The sequence below is a fragment of the Ranitomeya imitator genome, chromosome 5 (genome assembly GCF_032444005.1).
Source record: "Ranitomeya imitator isolate aRanImi1 chromosome 5, aRanImi1.pri, whole genome shotgun sequence".
Lineage (NCBI taxonomy): Eukaryota > Metazoa > Chordata > Amphibia > Anura > Dendrobatidae > Ranitomeya > Ranitomeya imitator.
Window position 1 is genome coordinate 121,529,232 of NC_091286.1, and position 22,008 is coordinate 121,551,239.

The 22,008-nt window shown below is 41.6% G+C and overlaps 1 protein-coding gene across 1 annotated transcript in view; it reads right to left on the reverse strand.

Moving 5' to 3' along the window:
• The window catches only part of TTC27 (tetratricopeptide repeat domain 27), a 630,563-nt gene that overhangs the window by 100,044 nt on the left and 508,511 nt on the right, over positions 1 to 22,008 (reverse strand). The window contains exons 12-14 of the mRNA XM_069769113.1: positions 5,779 to 5,874; positions 2,795 to 2,917; positions 2,406 to 2,633 (exon numbers count right to left, since the gene is read on the reverse strand). Coding sequence (XP_069625214.1) covers positions 2,406 to 2,633; positions 2,795 to 2,917; positions 5,779 to 5,874 — 447 coding nt within the window. The remainder of the gene's footprint in view (positions 1 to 2,405; positions 2,634 to 2,794; positions 2,918 to 5,778; positions 5,875 to 22,008) is intronic.

Genomic DNA, 22,008 nt, shown 5'->3' on the forward strand with positions numbered 1-22,008 from the left:
GTTAGCAGTGACTGTACCGGTGGTGTACATACATTCCATGAGTTGGAATTGGACTATTGGTGTGAACAGCAAGCGACCTCCTTCATTAATCGGTCAATCAAGTAATTGTCCAGACGATAGGGGGCGGCAGAGAGCTGTGCATGAGCTGGAGATTACTTTTTTTTATCTGTTTGGCTTTGTGAAAAAAGGTAATTGTGGGGTGGTTCAGCATTCCCATGACCGTGATCTTTGACACCAAGTGTGGTACTAAATAAGTTACCAGACCAGTAACAAATAAAAGTAGCTACTCTGTTTTGTTCCTCTTTTATGAAGAATTATAGTATCATTCCCATCACGAAAATGTGTGTTGTGTGCATGTCTATGGGTTTATGGGCTTTTTAAATGCTGGTGCTCTGAGATTCTTCCATATGTATTTTGTCAAAAACAGATCTATTTTTGGAAATTCTGTAGACGTCTGTTAGCCTCACCCTTGTCTCAGCCCTGGCTGAGTGTGATGAGAAACCTTTCATGAACTCAAGGACTACACGGCGTCCTCACCATATGAAGAAACTAAAAATTAAAAAAATATACCCCTATTCAAAACGAAGAAATTTACAGTGTTGTTACAGGAGTACTAAATGAAAAAAGCACATGACTGGAGGATGGGGGAACTCTCAACTCCTGCAGTAGTTATTATCTAATATTTATGTTGATGAAATTAGGCTAGGTTTTACCAATAGGAGTCTGTTTATGTCCTTATAATAATAATCTTTATTTTTATATAGCGCTAACATATTCCGCAGCGCTTTACAGGTTGCACACATTATCAATGCTGTCCCCGATGGGGCTCACAATCTAAATTCCCTATCAGTATGTCTTTGGAATGTGGGAGGAAACCGGAGTACCTGGAGGAAACCCACGCAAACACGGAGAGAACATACAAACTCTTTGCAGATGTTGTTTAAGGTGGGATTAGAACCAAGGACTCCAGCACTGCAAGGCTGCTGTGCTAACCACTGAGCCACCGTGCTGCCTTGGTGTTTTATTGTAGGGAGGTCGGCTTCAGGCTTCATGAAGATGCGTAACTTCTTGTCTCACTGTCTTTTCCTCTTTGTCTCACCAGAAGACATGGTAGAAATATTTCCCTCTCATCCACCTGTTTTTCTTGTTTTACTGTGCAATTCTTTGATATTTCTCTTGCCCTGTTTACGATGATTTACCTCACACTGCATACTATATTTATCCGTAATCTTACATGCATATATGCAATCATGTAATTTTGAAAGCCTCATGCTGATTTCCATTTTGGTTGTTTAGTCTTCTAATAAGTCTTCAGTCACTTTACGTAACTATAGACTTCTGAATCCTGACAGCGTGCAGTGTGCACACTGTCAGGATTCACCGGTATTGCTGATGAATGCAGACAGTCATGTGACTGTAAGCATGTGATTTGGATACGTGCAGTCACGGTTTCTCTTAATTCATGTGCATTGAGAATATCCAGGCATGTCTAATCAGAATGTAGTAGGAATTATGCAAATCGCATACTTGCAATCACGTGACCGTTCACGGTTACTCGCAATACCAGCAAGTCCGAACAGCATACGCACCATATGCTGTCAGGATTTGAAAGTCTGCAGTCACATAAAGTGACTACAGACATTTGTCAGATGACTATGCAACCCCTTTAATCTCCTAAGCCAAGTGAAGTGCAATCAATCAGCCATGATTCCTACAGGTCTTCTCCACAAGGGGTGACTCTTTGTGAGATGAAGGTTAGTGAATTTTATAGATGTTTGCCTGACTATAATTATGTATGTATATTTCAGGCCAAATAAATACAGACAGAATGAGAAATGATTTAAACAAATAGCCTGATCTACTATGTCCCAGTTATGATGATGCGGTTGGGGAGTCAGGTGGAAGTGGGCGGCAAGTTTTGGCAGATTAATGTTAATTGATAGAAGCTGCTAAACAGTGGTGGTAAATAGGCTGAGCTTCGGTGGCTAGCATGAAAGATGCGATAATGGTAACGTCATCCGGGGAGGCTTAGCTGTTTAACACAAGAATTAATATCTTTCTTTGGTAGGGTCTCATTTTATCAGTGTAACAAGTCAGAGCGTGCCGCCCCTGGATTTCTGTCTGCCCCTCTTGCATGTTTGGGAGCGTCGGGATATCATGGTATCCATGAATCTCAGAATTTACTTGAATAGTATTTCACCTGACCCTTATTAGGACTGACAACTATCTGGTTTTATATAAAGCTGTTTCTATTTGACACCAAAATAAAGTGTTGTGCATTTCATTTTACTTGGATCATATAGTTACTGTTATGGCCATGTGCTCGTCATGAGTGAGGGTCCATCTCATATCCTGAAGTCATGGAAATCTACAAAAACACACAGTTGACATTTTTTCAGCTTTACCTGCAGTGGATTAATAGCAACAGATTTTTCAAAGCACTCTATACACTGCTGAAACTCGCGATTCCGCAGATGGAGAAGTCCTTTGGAGCGTTGAGCTCGAGCACTGCGATGTTTGGACAGTTCCCATGCTCTATCGTAATAATGATGGTCCCGCAGAACATCTCCAAGGAGGCAGTACAGATGTGGTGTCTCCTCTTTTTCTAATTCTTTTCTCAGAATTTCCTCAGACTAATGAAAATATAATCACAAATGTGAGAGAAAATAAATAGGTTACTGATAAGAGAAAACCAAAGAGATGACAATGATATTGAGAACATTTACATATAATCAATATTATTTCTCATACTTCAACTTAGGGTGACATTTAAAATGACCCTTTGCTTTCTCACCTTTCCATGTAGTCCACTTCGCTCATAGCATATAACAGTATCTTCCCACATCTCCAGCTTCTCAAAAATTTGTAGAGCAGAACTGGTGCAGCCCAGTTCAAATAGTAAGCCTGCAAGTTGTCGCTATACAGAAAAAAGATGAATCCATTTAATATTTAAAAGTTTACGGATAACCATTAGTCTACAGTAAGGGTGACCAAATACTAGAATATCATCTCCTAGAAGATGTTCAATAACACAACAGCATGTAGAAGTTTGGTCACCCCTAGTCAAAATTACTGCTATTGTGAACAGTTAAGCAAGTTGAAGATGAAATGATCTCTAAAAGGCCTAAAGTTAAAAAAGTTAAAGATGACACATTTTCTTTGTATTTTGTATTTTAGGCAAAAGGTACTTTGTATTTTAGGCAAAAAATTTATATTGACATCTTTTACATTTTAAAAATACAAAAAGGAAAATGTGCTGATGTAAAAGTTTGGGTAACTTTGTAGATTTGCGTTCTCAGATTACTTTGACCAAGGTTTCGGACCTTACTTAGTCTGTTAGGGTTATGGCTTGTTTGCCATCATCATTAGGAATGGCCTGGTGATGCAAATTTCCTAGCCTTATATAAACCCAGCCTTCTCTAACCTTGTGCCAAAAAACAGCAGCCATGGGTTCTGCTAAGCAGCTGCCTAGCACTGCGAATATTAAAATGGTGGAGGCCCACAAAGCTGGAAAAGGCTATAAAAAGATAGCAAAGTATTTCCAAATTGGCAAAAGTTTGGGCACCCACCATAGTTAGTACCTAGCAGCACCCCATTTTCAAAGTAATATAATACAGCTTGTAAATTCCTTTTCTAGCCAGCCAAAAGTCTTTAAATTCTTTTTTGAGAGATTTTCATCCATTCTTCCTTGGAAAATTCTTCCAGTCCTGGGTCGGCTTGCATGCACTTGTATTTTGAGGTCTAGCCACAGATTTTCAATGATTTTCAGATCAGGGGATTGGGAGGGTCATTGTAAAACCTTTAGCGTGTGCCTTTAGAAGTAGTCTACTGTGGATTGTGACGTGTGTTTAAAATCATTATCCATTTGTAGAAGCCATCCTCTTTTCAACTGCAGCTTTTTAACAGATGGTGTTATGTTTGCATCAAGTATTTGTTGAAATTTCATTGAATTCATTCTTCCTTCTAACGGTGAAATGTTCCCCGTGCCATTGGCTGCACTGCAACACAACCCCAAAGCAAGATTGATCCAACCTCATGCATAATAGCTGGCAAGATATTCTTTTCCTGAAATTCTGTGCTCTTTTTTTTCTCCACACATACCTTTGATCGTTGTGGCCAAAGAGTTCTATTTTAAGCTCATCAGTCCACAGGACTTCTTTCCAAGCTGCATGATGCTTCTTTAGATGTTCTTTTGCATACTTCTGACACTGAATTTTATGGTAAGGATGCAGCTGAGGTTTTCTTCTCATGACTCACCCATGAAGGCCTTATTTGTGAAGGTATCTCTGAATAGTAGAAGTCAAGCGGAGGTTCCGATTTGCCCCTCTAGCAATCCTGTAAGCAGCTCTCACTGAAATTTTGGTCTTCCAGATCTTATCTTGACTTATCTGGACCTGCACTGTTCCTATTAACTGCCATATCTTAAGGTACCGTCACACTGGACGATATCGCTAGCGATCCGTGACGTTGCAGCGTCCTGGCTAGCGATATCGTCCAGTGTGACAGGCAGCAGCGATCAGGCCCCTGCTGTGATATCGTTGGTCGGGGCAGAAAGTCCAGCACTTTGTTTCGTCGCTGGCTCTCCCGCTGACATCGCTGAATCGGCGTGTGTGACGCAGATTCAGCGATGTCTTCGCTGGTAACCAGGGTAAACATCGGGTTACTAAGCGCAGGGCCGCGCTTAGTAACCCGATGTTTACCCTGGTTACCATCGTTAAAGTAAAAAAAACAACCGCTACATACTTACCTACCGCTGTCTGTCCCCGGCGCTCTGCTTCTCTGCTCTGGCTGTGAGCGCTGGGCAGCCGGAAAGCAGAGCGGTGACGTCACCGCTGTGCTTTCCGGCCGCTGTGCTTACACAGGGCAGAGAAGCACAGCGCCGGGGACAGACAGCGGTAGGTAAGTATGTAGTGGTTGTTTTTTTTACTTTAACGATGGTAACCAGGGTAAACATCGGGTTACTAAGCGCGGCCCTGCGCTTAGTAACCCAATGTTTACCCTGGTTACCGCCATCGTTGGTCGCTGGAGAGCTGTCTGTGTGACAGCTCTCCAGCGACCAAACAGCGATGCTGCAGCGATTCGGATCGTTGTCGGTATCGCTGCAGCGTCGCTAAGTGTGACGGTACCTTTAATTACATTTTGAACTGAGGAAAGAGCAACTTGGAAACGCTTTGCTATCTTCTTATAGCCTTCTCCTGCTTTGTGGGCCTCCACCATTTTCATTTTCAGAGTGCAAGGCAGCTGCTTAGAAGAACCCATGGCTGCTGTTTTTTGGCACAAGGTTAGGGGAGGCTGGGTTTTTATAAAGCTTCGAAATTTGCATCTCCTGTCCTTTCCTAGCCTTTCCTAACCATGATAGTTAGCAAGTCATAACCCTAACAGGCTAATTAAGGTCTGAAACCCTAGTCAAAATTGTCTGAGCACACAAATCTCCAAGTGTACCCAAACTTTTGCTTCGGCACATTTTCCTTTTTGTAATTTCTAAAATGTAAAAAAATTACAATTTTTTTTTTTTTGTGCCTAAAATATAAAGGAAACGTGTCATCTTTAACTTTGGCCTTTTAGAGATCAATTCAGCTTCAAGTTGTTTAACTGTTCACAATAACAGAAATTTTAACCAGAGTTGCCCAAACTTTTACATGCCACTGTAAGTCTGTAATATGAATGTGTCATGTACATAACAATTTCTACTAGGAAAAATTCACATTAATTAAGAGAAATTGAATAAAAAACAGGGTCTTCAAATAAAATTCAAATAACATTTAAGATTTTATCTACCTGAATATCCCAGATTGGAGGCATCTGCGAGCAATAGAAAACTTTCATTCGCTCAGTGGCTGGAGGGCTCTTTTCTTCAAACTGGTCTGCTAAAGCCTAATGAGGGGAAAAACATTTAATTTATATGTAGTTGACATTATTAAGCCAAAAAAGAACATTATGTGATGGACCTTACAAAAAAGCATAATGCCAATATCTTAATGTACCCACTCAAAACATTCAAAGCAAGGGGCGTGGTTTGCCAAGGGACAGGAGCAGACGTGCTTGTCTGAAGCTCCTGCTATTCCCTTGTTTGCTACTATTTAAACATACTTATACGTGGACTATCTTACTCCCCAACCAACAAGAACATGTCAGGACCAGGGGGGACGAAGAAAAATGTCGGCACTAGGACGAAATCTCCCTTATTTGGGCTCAGAAGCACCCGGGAGAATCTCAATAATGGCGGCCGCAAGCTTCCTTCTGGAGAGAGAGGAAGTAGTTCCGGGACTCAGAGCAGCGGAGCGGCTGGCCGGAATACAGCGAACCTACAGCCCCAAAGATTACTGAAGACCACCCAAACGACTGTGCGGAGGTCCCCTGTCCCAGCCTCTACCCCGACACAGACTGCGGATAAGCCGGTAAGAAGCAAAGACACCGCCGGGCTCCACTACGCAGCGTCGTGGCGGAGGAATCCGACACAGACTGCGGGTGAGCCGGTAAGAGGCGGAGAACCTGCGAGGAATCACTGGGGAGCGTCGCGGCGGAGGGAGACCCTAAGCAACACAGCGGCGCCACCGACGAGAATCCCTGCGCCCGGCAAGACATGGAAACTGTGCGGGGAAGACAGGAAGCAGCGCCGAGGGACCACCCAGGCACCGCAAGACACGGCGCAGCAGAGAGAGCTTACGGAGGACACAAGGACAGCACAACAGCCCAGCAGTGGAACGGCTCCCCCGGCGCGCTGCAGCTTATTAAGGTACGACGCTATGGAGTTCGTACCTGGAGGAGAGAGGGGCAGACAGCGCCAGACACCGGGAGAGACGGCGGAGGCTGGGGAAGACAGTGGGCTGCGGCAAGGATCGCCAGCTGCATCTCACTCAGTTGATAAGCCCCCTAGATGCTACACACCTCCCCAGAGCAGAGGGGGGAAACTGTCAGCAGACCAAAAAAGCGGCATTAAACATATTCCATCAGAATGGGACTACCTCTCTGAGGATGGGGCAGAATCATATCCAAAACAGGGTTACAGCCTCAGGTACAACCCCCTCCCACCTTCAATGCTGAGCCATAATGAAGAAGAGGAAGAGGTACTATCACTGGAGCTGGGGATCCAGCTCAACACCACCAATGACTGTGTATCCTCAAAAAACAAATCCAATTTGTGTAGGAATAAATCCTCTTCAATTAGAGAAATAGCAGAACTTGCTGCAAAGCTGCCTCAGTCATTTATTGACTCGCTCAACGCACAACTTGAAACCCTTATTGGAGGGATATCTAAAGATCAGCCCAATACTGACTATTCTCAGTTAACCCCTGACCCTCCTATGTCACCATTAGAAGAGAAATATGCACACTCAGACAACTTTGTGGAATCTTCAGCTTCCTCTGTCTTTGACTACAATGGTTCCTCTGATGACTTTGACAATGAGGGCTTATCAGACTCAGACGGGTACTCAGAGGGGCCTAACGACACTGAGGATTTGAGCGGCTCGGACAACATGTCAAAGTCCTCAGATAATAGCGACATGGAGCATGAACAGTCTTGCTATGAGGTCCCTAATTACGCCTTGATAGACAAAATCTCAGCCTCTGACGGCTACCCCTCAGTGAAATTCATGGTTAATCTAAGTAAGGCTCTCCTAACATCTATGGACATAGCGGGAACCAGAGCATCTGAGAAAATCTTCAAAAAACTATTTAAAGACATTTTTTCACAAATGAATGCTGTTCCAACCTCAAACCTTAAAGTGTCCTCTGTCAAACCTCCCCTCACCCCGAAAAAGCTTGACGCCTCTAGGGAACGTCACGAGTTGAAGTCTTCCCATAATACAGGAGGTGAACCTATACAACCAGATCCTATGTCCAATCTAAAGAAGGATATAGACACATTTCAAAATAACTTATCAGATTTTGAAAACTTTAAAAGAAATAACAACCTAAAAATCCGAGGAATCCCAGAATCAGTGGGAAAATCTCAACTGGGAGACTATGTCTCATCTATGACATCCTACTTGCTCCCTGATACGAAAGGGAAAAACTTAATTGCGAAAATATTCAGGATACCCAGACCACCGTCTCTCTCGTCAAATCTAGCTGCAGACGTAATTGTCTCATTCTATCCCAACTGGTTAAGAGACTTATTGCTCGATGTCGCAAGGAAATCAAAATTTCTCTCTTCCCCATACAGCCACTTGTCCTTCTACAGGGACTTGTGTAGGGATACTCTACAAAAACGAAAATCATTCCAACACGTCACCTATAGACTACAGCAGGCTGGAATTCAGTACATTTGGCATCAGTTCTCCAGCCTAAGATTCTTTTTTGCGGCAAAGTGGCGCTCCTTCACTTCTCCAGACGGGGCGGCGGACTTCCTAGATTGCGCGGGAATTGGTCCTCCTAGATCTCCTCCTGGCCCTGCGTCCATACCCAAACCAAATTGAGAACTTTGAGGGACATCTCATTTCTTTACGTTTAGTCCATGTCACAGCCTGTATTTGAACCGAACATTTTGCCCACATAGTCCTTAGGTCATCTGATGATGTCCGGGAGCTGACAGGCCTTCACATAATCTTCATCTCTACTGAACAACTTTTGAGATATCTATATTTACGTATATAATATGCCATCACTGAACAGCTTCAGAGCTAATACATTTATTATGTCTATGCTTTCTTAACTAACCCTTTTTGTTTTAAGGTTGTATATTTGGAGCTGCAACACATCGTCAGAGTTATCTAATCAAGCTTAGGTGTGACTTTCATATATTTGTTTCTTGTATGTAAAATAACGGCCACTATATTACTCTACAAACCTACTATGATGCTTTATCTTAATGCTACTCCAACTTTGTATATTCTTACTGTATTATGTGACGGGCTGTCTCCCCTATTTTTATAGGGGTATTTTCCCTACACTCTTATCCCTCCCTTACCCTCCCTTCCTCTTCCCCTGATCTACCCTCCCCAGTTAAAAGTTTGGAAAACCCAATAAATTCTTTTGAAACAAAACATTCAAAGCAAAGTATATCTGCAACCAATGTTACCAATAACTGTTTTCTTATGATAAGAAATGCTGCAGAATATTTTTTCTATTAAATAAGATTCTTAAATACGGCATATGTCTTTTTAAGACTAAGGCTCCATAGTGTCATTGTCATGGTGGAATCATTACATAGGGTTCCATAGAAGACATCAAAATATGTTAGATTTTTTTTTACAATGTTTGTGATGTGGCTTATGATATTTATCCATAAGAAAACAGTGAGGAAGCAGAACAACAAGAGATAGCAAATTCCCCTCTAGCCTATCCTTTTGTTATACACTTAATAAAGTACACCAATATTAGACAGAAAGAGTGTTCATAAGGATAATGGTTCTCTATCAATGGCTCACGTAAAGCTACTGCTGATCAGCTAACGGTTGGCAGGCTTTTAAAGGGGTTGTCCACTACTAGGACAACCCCTTCTTGATCTAAATGCTTGGCCCCGATAAATAAAAAAGGTTATACTCACCAACCGTCCAGCGAAGTCGGCACTCGCGGTCCTGGGGCTCTCGTGCGGTTGCACTACATGTGGGGCCCAGCGCTCAATCAGCGCTGTTGTCACTGACCCTGTATTCTGTCGAATTAAACATGAAGAGAAAGTCAGAGAGCAGCTGCAGCCCGGACTTCCTTTTCATGTTCAATTTGTATAAAGTAGGAGACAGTGATGCCAGCGCTGACTGGGCACCAGGCACCATGTGTCAAGCAAAAGCACGAGAGCCCCACAAGAGCTGACACCACTGGAATGGCACCGGCACGGGAAGTGAATTTTTTTTTTTTTTTGTATCGGGTCCAAACATTTAGATCAAGAAGGGGTTGTCCTAGTAGTGGACAAACTCTTTAAATTATTGTCTACAGGACATAATCTCATGTAAAGAGTGGATGGGCTGCCTATAAGATGTATGCTATACGAGAACAGAACAATTGCCATGTGTGAAAGAGCCTTGAGAAAGCACTAATATACTTGTATGTACAACATATTACAAAAAATACAGGGTGAGCAGCACATTCACATCTTATATAAATTTTAATTTTTATTAAAAAACAAGCAAACATTAAAAGCATAAGAATCAGTATACATCATGAAGTACAGACTAACGCGTTTCTGATGTCCAGCTACAGGTATTCCATTGATTTAATACCATCGCTCTCAAAGACTATCATGGTGCAGAGCAATACTGCAATGGACAATGGAATGGGGGTCTTTGCTCTTCACCAATAAGTCCTGCTTTTATCATGGATGTAATGACATCAATAGATGCACACAATCTAACAATGTAAAACGAGGCAACACTTTCCATCATCCCCTCACAAGGAAAGAATACACAGTTAAGAAATACTTTACATGCGACTCATCCTTCGTAATCTATCTCATAAAATGTCCATGCGGTCTCGGGTATGTGGGTGAAACCACACAACCCATACGAGATTGCATATCGAAGCACAAGTCGACAATTAGATGTAAGAATCTCCTTTTGCCCGTCCCTAACCATTTCATAACATACGGCCATACCATTGCACAACTAAAATTCCAAGTTATTGATTCAGTGGCACCACCTCGTAGGGGTGGGAATAGGGTTCGCCTCCTCAGGAGGGAAGCTTACTGGATACATGAGCTCCAAACATTAGCCCCACGAGGCCTGAACAGGGAGTATGACATCCAATCATTTTAACCTTAATGATCTCATCTGTCCAATTTAGGGCTCAATACAATTTTATATTGCTTCATTCGCTTCACAATGTTGCGCTGATATTGTTGCGTTTTCTGACTGCACATTTCATTAACATATTTATATCTTTTTTCACAGAACCGTCTCTACTAAGATCCCCAAGTGCACCGTCTTTAGGATCTATCCATAGGATCACGTTCCCACTGTTCTTTTTCCCTGTAGCATCACCGGCACTTTGAGGATACAAAAAATACGTACTACGGAGGACATAGAATGAACTTCAATCCAATATTGCGGCCAGCATGCAGCCAGCGGGTAAGGAAAGGGTGAATCAAACACCCGAAAACTCCGCCCATATGACCGAAAACCGGTCCCGCCAAATTCAGGTGACAGGTTCCCTTTAAAGGGGCAGCGGGCGCATTATTTTAAATGCTCTCAGCCTGTTGCTGAAAGGCATTTAGCATAAGTAGTACACTTGCAAGATGGCATAGTGTACAAAAAACACCCTCTCCCCTGGGATGTCACCAAGTAACATAGTAAATCATTAACTAGTAAGGTGTACTGCTATTAAGTTGTAAGGTCTACTGGTCCCGGTGTGGCCAGGGGCTCAACATTATTTCCTGGTCCCAGGGTGGCCAGTCCTGTGTTCATAGTCCCCTGGTGCCAGGGCGCCAGTTACTAAATCTTGTCCCTTGGTCCCGGAGTGGCCAGAGCCTGAACCTCATCCCCTGGTCCAGGAGTGGCCAGTGCCTTTCCCCTGGTCTTGGAGCGGCCAGTGCCTGAACCTCATCCCCTGGTCATGGAGCAGCCAGGCCCTGAACCTTGTCTCCTGGTCTTGCAGCGGCCAGTGCCTAGACCCTGTATCCTGGTCCAGCAGTGGCCAGTGCCTGAACCTCATCCTCTGGTCTTGGAGCAGCCAGTGCCTGAACCACATCTCTTGGTCCCAGAGTGGCCAGTGCCTAAACTTCGTCCCCTGGTCCTAGAGTCACCAGTGACTGAATATTGTCTCCTGGTCCCAGAGTGGGCAGTCCTGTTACCGAAGTCCCCTGGTCCCAGTGCGGCTAATGCATTAACACTATTCCCCGGTCTATGAGTGGCCTAAACCTGATCCTGAATCCTAAACCGGCGTGACTGAACTAAGCCCTAAAGTGTCAGCGTACCTGACTCTTGGGGTCAGCAGCAGCATTACACGGGTTCTGCCCAGAAGTGGTACATGGCAGCTACCTGCCGCACAATCCTGACCTCAGCACTATAGACTCCAGTGAACACCAAGGTAGCTGCTTAGTTACGCCCCTTCCTGAGTAGACCCAGTCCTGTGGTATAGTGGGTCCACAAATCCATGTGCGCCACAGTTGGGTGCAACAGTCTGCTCGACCCTGCCATGACCGCAACAATCATTAGCAACAGCAAGCAGAGATGTGAAAAATGGAGATGGATTAAAACATAACATCAGTTGTAGAACTTTTAGGACACACTAAACATTTAGATCAGTGTTTCTCAACCCCAGTCCTCAAGACCCCACAACAGGTCATGTTTTCAGGATTTCCTTAGTATTGCATAGGCGATGGAATTAATGCTTGAGCAGGTGATGAAATACTAAGGAAATCCTGAAAACGTGACCTGTTGTGGAGTCTTGAGGACTTGAGATGAGAAACACTGATTTAGATGTTCTTTACATAAAACTTTAAACCTTTTCAACTAAATGAGTATCAATATTTCAAAAAGTTGGATTATCAGACTATTTATTGTTATTAATTCTGGTTCATTCCACATCTGACATCGTAGCCAAAAAATCCAAGATAGGTTATGTAGGTGCTCTGCTTTTCCATAAATATATACAAAAAAATTCCCTCAGGTTTTGGAATAGCCACCTAAATCATGTGTTGGCTTTAGACAATGCGCAATAAAAAGAACTTTTATTACAAACTTGAGCCAAACTTTTAAATATTATTTCACCAGCGAATTAGGAGTGAATAACAGGCCGAGAACGCTTTACCTTATTTTAATATCACAAATTACTTAAATATTTCTTGTTTTCTATGTTTTTTTTTTTTTTAATTTGAGGAAAACCTATACGTTTTGGAACACTCTTGTGACCCTTCTTCCAAAGCCTGTGTTTCCATTCTGGTGAAAGGAGGAAACTGATTTTGACATGAGCTCTTCATCAAGTTGAGAGCCCCCCTCAAACCAAGCCGGTCAGTACAAATTGAGCTATAACTAGCCTGCTCAGTAACAGAAGTGGTCGGAGCAGCACTAGCACAGTCTGGCTTTACTTCATAGAAATCTATCACTAATGAAAGGGAGACTGCTTGCCTTTGCCACATTTCCCCCCACCTCTGAACAAATCTTTGAGCGATACCATATGTTTATAATACACCACATAAAAGCAATTAAAAAGTCATCATGGAGCCAGCACTGAAAGGTAATGCATTATCAAAACTTTAATTGTCTAACAAAAACAGGAAAAATGTGCCGTTGTTAGGGTAATACATCTAGAATAGCGCTGAGTAAATTAGATGTATTTCCCGCTCTATAAACCAGCCCTTTGCTGTTTATTATGTGCTAAAACAACGCGCACACAACCAAGGCATTATTCTAATCACTACCGGCTCCACACCTCAGGTAATAAAACCTCTACAGGAAAGCCTCCAGCGACCTGTGGATAACATCTAACAGGCGAGCATGACCGTTTTTGCTCAGGCTCTATACTCTTGTGCTGATCCTAGTAAAACATAGGAAATACCAATGGACTTGCCTGGTCATGTACATTGACACATCTTTGAATCCCTTTCTGCTGTTGACTTCATTTTCCACTCTCTCCATTTTTTAAAATTCAGGTTGATGTAATTTTAAGGTGAGGGCTCCAAAATGGTTTGCAAATACATTTAAAGCATTTTTAGGTGCTGTTTATTGGCTAATTTTGCACCATTAGAAAACACTTATCACTAGTGACGACTTTCACAAATTCTCTAGACTGCAGCTCTGTTTGTTTAGATTAGGTTTTCTCTCGATACACACATAGAGAAGACACCGTGAGCACAACTATGAGTGGGTGCTAAGGTTAGGTTCCCAAACCATGTAGACAATGAATAAAAACCTAGCATTCAACTTAAATGTGTTTGCAAGAAGATTTATTGTAGTATACACAAAAACGTTTTGGTCTAATGCGACCTTCTTCAGTTACTACAAGGGTAATTCTACTTACCCTTGTAGTAAATGAAGAAGGTTGTATTACACCAAAACGTTTTCGTGTATACTACAATAAATCTTCTTGCAAACGCATTTAAGTTGAGTGCTAGGTTTTTATTCGTTGTCTCTCTCGATACACAAGCTCACCAGAAAATCAGCACATTTCCATTAGGGTATGGATCAAATGTTTATACTCTACAAGCAAAATTGTACAGTTTTTCTTTTTTCTGAAAGTGTGGGTCCTGGCTAGGTGTGTAGACTTGTGCTCTGAGGGACTTAAGCCCATGCAGGCCGCCTGTAGCCAGTGTTTCACAGTTCGCCAGGACCATGTGTTTCACAGTTCAATGAGGGAGACTTACGTTCCAAAACAAACTTTTTACTGAACAGTAACTTGGTAAAGGTTATCTACGAGGGATAGCGGGTACAAAGTCCTATGGATGTTTCCTTTACAGTAGGGATGGGGAACCTCAGGCCCACGGGCCATTTACAGCCCTCGATGACCTTTTATCCGGCCCCCAAGTAGATTCCTGTGGTCTGCAGTGCTTTGGACCAGCACCTGTATTTTAATGATCATTCATTTCTTCTTGCTCTGTGAGCATACGCAGTGTTCACTACTCAACGCTGAGGTGCATGCAGTGAAAGAATACGACCTGATACCAGTGTCCGCGTCAGGACATACTTTGTGGGCAGAGTTAGTGCGTAATTTGTACGGCCCCTGAAGGATGGTACAAATATCCAAATGGCACTTGGCAGAAAAAACGATTCCCCACCCCTGCTTTACAGTATGAAGCATTTTCCCCACAGTATGCATCCTCCGTAGTTTACTCCAGGGCTAGTGAGGCACACTGTTTCTCTCTACTATGCCACAACCCAGCTATAACGCCACAGTCCTGATCAGCAAGTCTCCTTACTTGCTCAGCAGTTCCGCATCCTATTTCTTCTACAACTGGCACCCTGAAACCCTACCACTTAGGCTTGGACTGGCCCACAGGAGAACAGGAGAATCCTCCGGTGGAACCCTGTGCAACACTGGGCCACCACCCTCTTGAGCAGTACTTGTCACAATATACTTGAATCACTATGTACAGACAAAGGCAGAGTCTTAATCATTCAACAATCTATGCAGTTCATTGCTATATAAATTTGTGATTGAGGATAATGTCACATTTACATATAGCTAAAAAGAGGGGCCCTGAAGTTGGTTACTGGTGGGCCTTTGGCACACTAGATCAACACTGACTAGTCCATCGTACTCCCAGTCCTGCTTAGGTCCATCACCTACTGCGTTACAAGCTCTGTGGCTCGTGACTCGGAGCCTCCCGAAGGGTCCTTCTAAGGAAGGCTATGCTTCTCATCAGTCACTTTTATTCAGGATCACAATGTCCCTTGCCTTAGTCTGCTCTCAGTAGGGATCATCCTTTAGTCAGCACTGCTCACTTTGCACTCCAAACTTGAACTATCTACCATGCAGTAAGCAGTCACTTGTCCAAACACTAACTCCACCCTTGTGGGCTAGTCCCGTACATTAACACATTAACTCTATGTTAACTTACCCTATTGTCACTACGTATGCTACAGTCACCTATCTACATTCCTATACTATCTGTCCTATAACACTATACACATTATACTACACATTACTTATCCTACATTACTATACATAACCATATCACAATACGTTACAATGCACATTACACAATATATACAAAAGACGCAAGACATTATTCACACTACAATACAACACACTGAGGCGATTGGTGACTTCAGGGGTAGGAACGCTGTAGTGCAGTCCATCTTCCTTACATGTCTCTAGGATGGGCAATCTGTAGATGAACTATTACTTTCCATGGCTTATGATGGCACTAATGATCGATCTTCGTATTAAGGCTCAGAGAGGAGTCTGACAGCAGCTTATTTCCCTCTGGGAGATGGGAGTACATAGTTGTGGACAAGCTGTCGGTTCTAATAGCTTATGATGGCACAAATGATTGATCGCAATATTAAGGAATGGAGAACATGGCAAGTTCACCCTTCAGACTGGTCAGAACCGTTTAGAGGTTTAATAGGAGCAAAGATATGTTTAGTTAATGGAACACGATGTAGTGTTCAAGAATATAAGAGAATATCGTAAATGTTAGCACTGATTGTTATTGAAGAGGACCTGTCACTGGGTCAAAAGTGGGCCGTTTTTGCTCTAATTTTATAACTGCTGCTCTTTTTAATTTTTAATTTATTTATTTTGAAATTGCTAAAGTATTTCAGAGATATGGGCCTTTTAATATAGTGATTTTTTGTTAATGTATTTACCAAGGGGGTGTTGCTCACAGGGTAATAATGTTGATCAGTCTAAAGGTACATCACCATTGAACCCTGTGAGCCACACCTCCTTGGTAAATACTCTAAAAATGATCAATAAATATCTCTGGAACCATATGGCAGATTAAAATAAATAAATACAAAAACAATAGAGACCCTGATTCCAGTCATGCATCACATTACTGGGTTGCTTGTTGTAGTTTTGATACAAGCACAGTTTTATCTGTTGCAGATCTACTAGTTCTCTGAATGCTGAGCTCTGTATAACAGCCCCCACAGCCCTGATTGACAGCTTTCTGTGTACTCTGTGCATAGGCAGAAAGCTACGAATCACAGCTGGTTATATTGAGGACTACATGACAGCAGGTTTCGTACGCCTTTACTGATAATTTTCTCCTGTGATTTTAACAAAGCCTACAGCAAGCAGCCCAGTAAATGACCTAATGCCAAAATCTGGGTCTCTGTCCCTACATTATGCTGCTCCCACATTAGGTGGAAAACACCTGGAGACAGATTTCCTTTACATCTTAAAAACACATTGCTGCTCTATTAGCAGTGCAGATTTTGGTTTCAGGGTTCTTTACTCTTGGAAAAAAGTCACGGAGAAAAAAGCAGAGATGTTTACCTGCTGAAGCCTCCAACCAAATGCACTGGCAGGGTGCAGCGGACCCGATTAATGATGGCAAACACACAGGTGCAAAAAATACCGATGAAACAACCACTTTCAATCCAGTGTTGGCTGCTTTTTACTCTGTGACTTTTTTCAATTTTTGGAGGATTTTTAATTCCTCTTTTGGTGTCGGTGAGCTTTTTTTCTTTACTATTGGACGATCAGCATGTCAGAAGTCAACCCATAAATATTCTTTCATCAGCAGAGTTCCAGCAAAAAATGTATCCTTGTACCAGGCAGACAACTGACTTATGGTGGGAAGCGGTTACCATATAAATGGGAATTTACTCACTTCTGACCTTGCAAGAAACACTGAAAATGTTTTTGTTATTTTAATGACCATTTTTGACAGAATGAAGCAGATAAATGTAGAGGAAAGAAAAAAAAAAAGGAGGGAACGGTATTTACAGAACACACACTTTACAAGCTACAAGTCAATTTCATACACAAGGTTAGTATTTAAGCAACTCAATTAGGGATTAGGTTAATGCACCGTCATAAATCACTCTCTTTTTCAGAAATGTCCAGAGAAAAAGATAATTTAATAAATGGACGGTGAGTCAGGATAATTATGGACGTCAAAGCAAACCGCGCCAAATCCCCCTCTCGTTCTAAATAAGCATTAGTGATTTCATACAAGTCTAATGTGTATTTGCAGATACGGCGGTGTCTTCTTTATTATACTAATGATGGCTAAGTTATTACTGTAGGTTTATCAGACTCATTTGTCATAGTACTAGTTGTGTACATAGCTGCGTCACTAGAATAAATGACCAAACCACCTGCCTTACATCCACAGGCTATTGGCCTAACCAAGGGAGCTGCTGTTAAAGGGGCCCTCCGGTGTCATAAAATAACACTAAAGCTAAGCAATGAGGCAGAATTACACTATTGAGCACATAGGTATGTTGAAGGATTACTGATCATTAAGAGCTGACAGTCCAAAACTGTTTAACCCCTTAGATGCTGCTGTCAATAGTGACTGCATCATATAAATGGTTAACAGAGCGTGGGAGCTTCCTCTTTATCCCAATTGATGCCCTCAGATCATGATTTTGTGGTCATAATGTCTGCGATGGCACTTGAAGGCCAAATATCGGCCTTAGAGTCTGTCGGCTGTTGTAACCTGATCAGAAGTTAGCGGCATTTAGGTGGTAAAAATGCACATTTTCATGTCTGTCTTGTCATTTTGCATTAATTCCTGAAAATCACATGAAGGGTTAATTTTCTACCTGACTGCAGTTCTCAATATGTCAGGAGTGCCGGTTTTAAAATGGTATCACTTTTGGGGGTTTCCCAATATATGGGACCCCTTAAGTCACTTCAAACATGGATAGGTGCCTTAAAAAAATTAATTTTGTGAATTTCCTTGAAAAAATGAAAAATTACTGCTACATTTTTAAACCTCCTAAAATGCTAACAAAATAAAAGAACATTTTACAAATGGTGCTGATGTAAAGCAGACATGAGAGAAATGTTTTTTTTTTTTTATGTTTTGCTGTAGCATGACTATCTGGATTAAAGGGATAATCATTCAAAGTTTGAAAATTGCTTATTTTTTAACAATTTTCTCAAATTTCTAATATGTTTTATAAATAAGCACAAAACATATTGACCTAAATTTACCATTATCATAAAGTATAATGTGTCGCGAAAAAACAATCTCAAAATCACTGGGATTTGTTGAAGCGTTCCAGAGTTATTGCCACATAAAGGGACAGTGGTCAGATTTAAAAAATTTGGCTCCGTCACTAAGGGGTTAAATGTGAATAAGAGTAATACAAGTATATCTAGAAGTATTTAGAATGCAAATGTCTAATATATACAATAAGGTTACAATTACTTCAAGAGGTTTGTACATCCAGCAAGCAAACATTCACTGATCAGCCATAACATCACACATAGCACAATGAAGTTTAAATTTTCCTTTCTGAAAGGGTTCTGGGGTGTCTGTCAGAAAAACGTGAGCTGCAAAAACGTAGGTCCTGTAAGCTGCAAAGTCTCCATTTGTAGTACTCGTTTTCCTACACAACACACAAAACGAATTTGGAAACTTTAAAGGCCAAGTCAATCATTCTTTAAAAGGGTTTAATGTTATAAAACGGCCCCATCACATAATTCAAACAGCAGCAATTCCTAGTCACATGTTAGGCTGAGCTCCAGTTTGCAGAAACACAGCTTCCAAGACCTGGGTCTCAATTGACAGAAGAGACCTATCAAAAGAACACACACCAGGTCTGCCAAAGGTGTGTGTGACAGGAGAATAAAATAAATCTTCTCCTAGGGTGACTGAGGACAGAAGGATTGAGACAGGATAAAAAAAATTCTTTGTACTCTACACAGAAGACTTATTTCTTTTGATATCACAGCCCTTCTCCTCAGCTCTTCGAAGTATACAACCCCTGGCAAAAATTATGGAATCACCGGCCTTGGAGGATGTTCATTCAGTTGTTTAATTTTGTAGAAAAAAAGCAGATCACAGACATGGCACAAAACTAAAGTTATTTCAAATGGCAACTTTCTGGCTTTAAGAAACACTAAAAGAAATCAAGAACAAAAAATGTGGTAGTCAGTAATGGTTACTTTTTTAACCAAGCATAGGGAAAAAATTATGGAATCACTCAATTCTGAGGAAAAAATTATTTAATCATGAAAAACAAACAAAAAAAAAATCACTCCAAAACATCACTAGTATTTTGTTGCACCACCTCTGGCCTTTATAACAGCTTGCAGTCTCTGAGGCATGGACTTAATGAGTGTCAAACAGTACTCTTCATCAATCTGGCTCCAACTTTCTCTGATTGCTGTTGGCGGATCAGCTTTGCAGGTTGGAGCCTTGTCATGGACCATTTTCTTTAACTTCCACCAAAGATTTTCAATTGGATTGAGATCCGGACTATTTGCAGGCCATGACAATGACCTTATGTGTCTTTTTTCAAGAAATGTTTTCACAGTCTTTGCTCTATGGCAGGATGCATTATCATCTTGAAAAATGATTTCATCATCCCCAAACATCCCTTCATTTGATGGGATAAGAAAAGTGTCCAAAATATCAACATAAATCTTGTGCATTTATTGAAGATGTAATGACAGCCATCTCCCCAGTGCCATTACCTGACATGCAGCCCCATATCATCAATGACTGTGGAAATTTGCATGTTCTCTTCAGGCAGTCATCTTTATAAATCTCATTGGAACGGCACCAAACAAAAGTTCCAGCATCATCACCTTGTCCAATGCAGATTCGTGAGTCATCACTGAATATGACTTTCATCCAGTCGTTCACAGTCCACGATTGCTTTTCCTTAGTCCATTGTAACCTTGCTTTTTTCTGTTTAGGTGTTAATGATGGCTTTCGTTTAGCTTTTCTGTATGTAAATCCCATTTCCTTTAGGCAGTTTCTTTCAGTTCGATCACAGACGTTGATTCCAGTTTCAACACATTCGTTCCTCATTTGTTTTGTTGTGCATTTCCTCTTTTGGAGACATATTGCTTTAAGTTTCCGATGTTGATGCTTTCATGTCTTCCTTGGACTACCAGTATGTTTGCCTTTAACAACCTTCCCATGTTGTTTGCATTTGGTCCAGATTTTAAACACAGCTGACTGTGAACAACCAACATCTTTTGCAACATTGCCTGATGGTTTACTCCCTTTTAAGAGTTTGATAATCCTTTCCTTTGCTTCAATTGACATCTCTCGTGTTGGAGCCATGATTCATGTCAGTCCACTTGGTGCAACAGCTCTCCAAGGTGTGATCACTCCTTTTTAGATGCAGACTAACGAGCAGATCTATTTTGATGCAGGTGTTATTTTGGGTATGAAAATTTACAGTGTGATTCAATAATTTTTTCCTCAGAATTGAGTGATTCCATAATTTTTCCCCTATGCTTGGTTAGAAAAAGTAACTATTATTGGCTACCACATTTTTTGTTCTTGATTTCATTTAGTGTTTCTTAAATCCAGAAAGTTGCCATTTGAAATGACTTTAGTTTTGTGCCATGTCTGTGATCTGCTTTTTTTTCTACAAAATTAAACAACTTAATGAACATCGTCCAAGGCCGGTGATTACATAATTTTTTGCCAGGGGTTGTATGTGCCTATGACACAACTGCTCTGTTGAGATACAGGTTTCAGGAAGTGTTTCTTCAGACTATAGCCTGTCCTGACACATGACTAGGATTGACAAAAGTTTGAATTATGAGATGGCGCCATTTTACTACATTGTTGGAAAACTCTATTAAACATTCTTTGCTGTGTAGCAAGGAGAATGATCCAGCTGAAACATATCTCTTTTATTTGAGAATATCATGGCCATGAATAAAAGTACTTGGTCTGTAACAATGATTACATAGGTGGTATGTGTCAAATATACATATGAAAGCAAAGACCAATCAGAACACTGCCCAGGGCATTACATGGCCTCTGTCAGCTTAACTAGCTCATTATCTAGGCAACAGATGGACAGGTACCCCATTGTCCTCATGATGTTAAAGGAGGAATAAATCATCCGACCAGTCTATCTTCTTTTATTGCTCCATGGTCTAGTTTTGATGCTTCCATGGCCAATGTAGGAACTTTAGCTAGGCAAAAATAGGTACCCGGCTACCAACTATGCCGTCACATGTACACCCAGGCGCAATACACTATGTATTTCAACACCATTTTATCATAACCAACATAATTTTTTCAGCAGTGTGTGCTGTTATCCATTCCGTATGACTGAAAAAAACGGACTAACTTTTGCCATCCTCGTACATGAAAGAAACTTGGTCATCCATCAGCTTGTCAGTTGTCCTCCCTCTACTATTTTTAGTAGGTACCAATCACTCTGCACCCGGACGCTGTACAAAGCCATCCCTTTTGGAGATGATCTGACCCAGTGGTCTAGATAATTTGGCCCCTTACAAAAGTCACTCAGATCCTTACACCTGCCCATTTTTTCTGCTTCCAACACATTAACTTGAAGACAGTACTTTCCGCCTAATGTTCCCACCTGTTATCTAATCCAACTGTCATAGAATTACAACATAGTGACATTGGTCAATGGAGTTGAACAGCAGGACCCATTCTTAATCTGGTCCATATAAAGTATAGAAAAATTCTTCCAGGATAAACTACAGGGCTGTGGAGTCGGAGACGGAGTC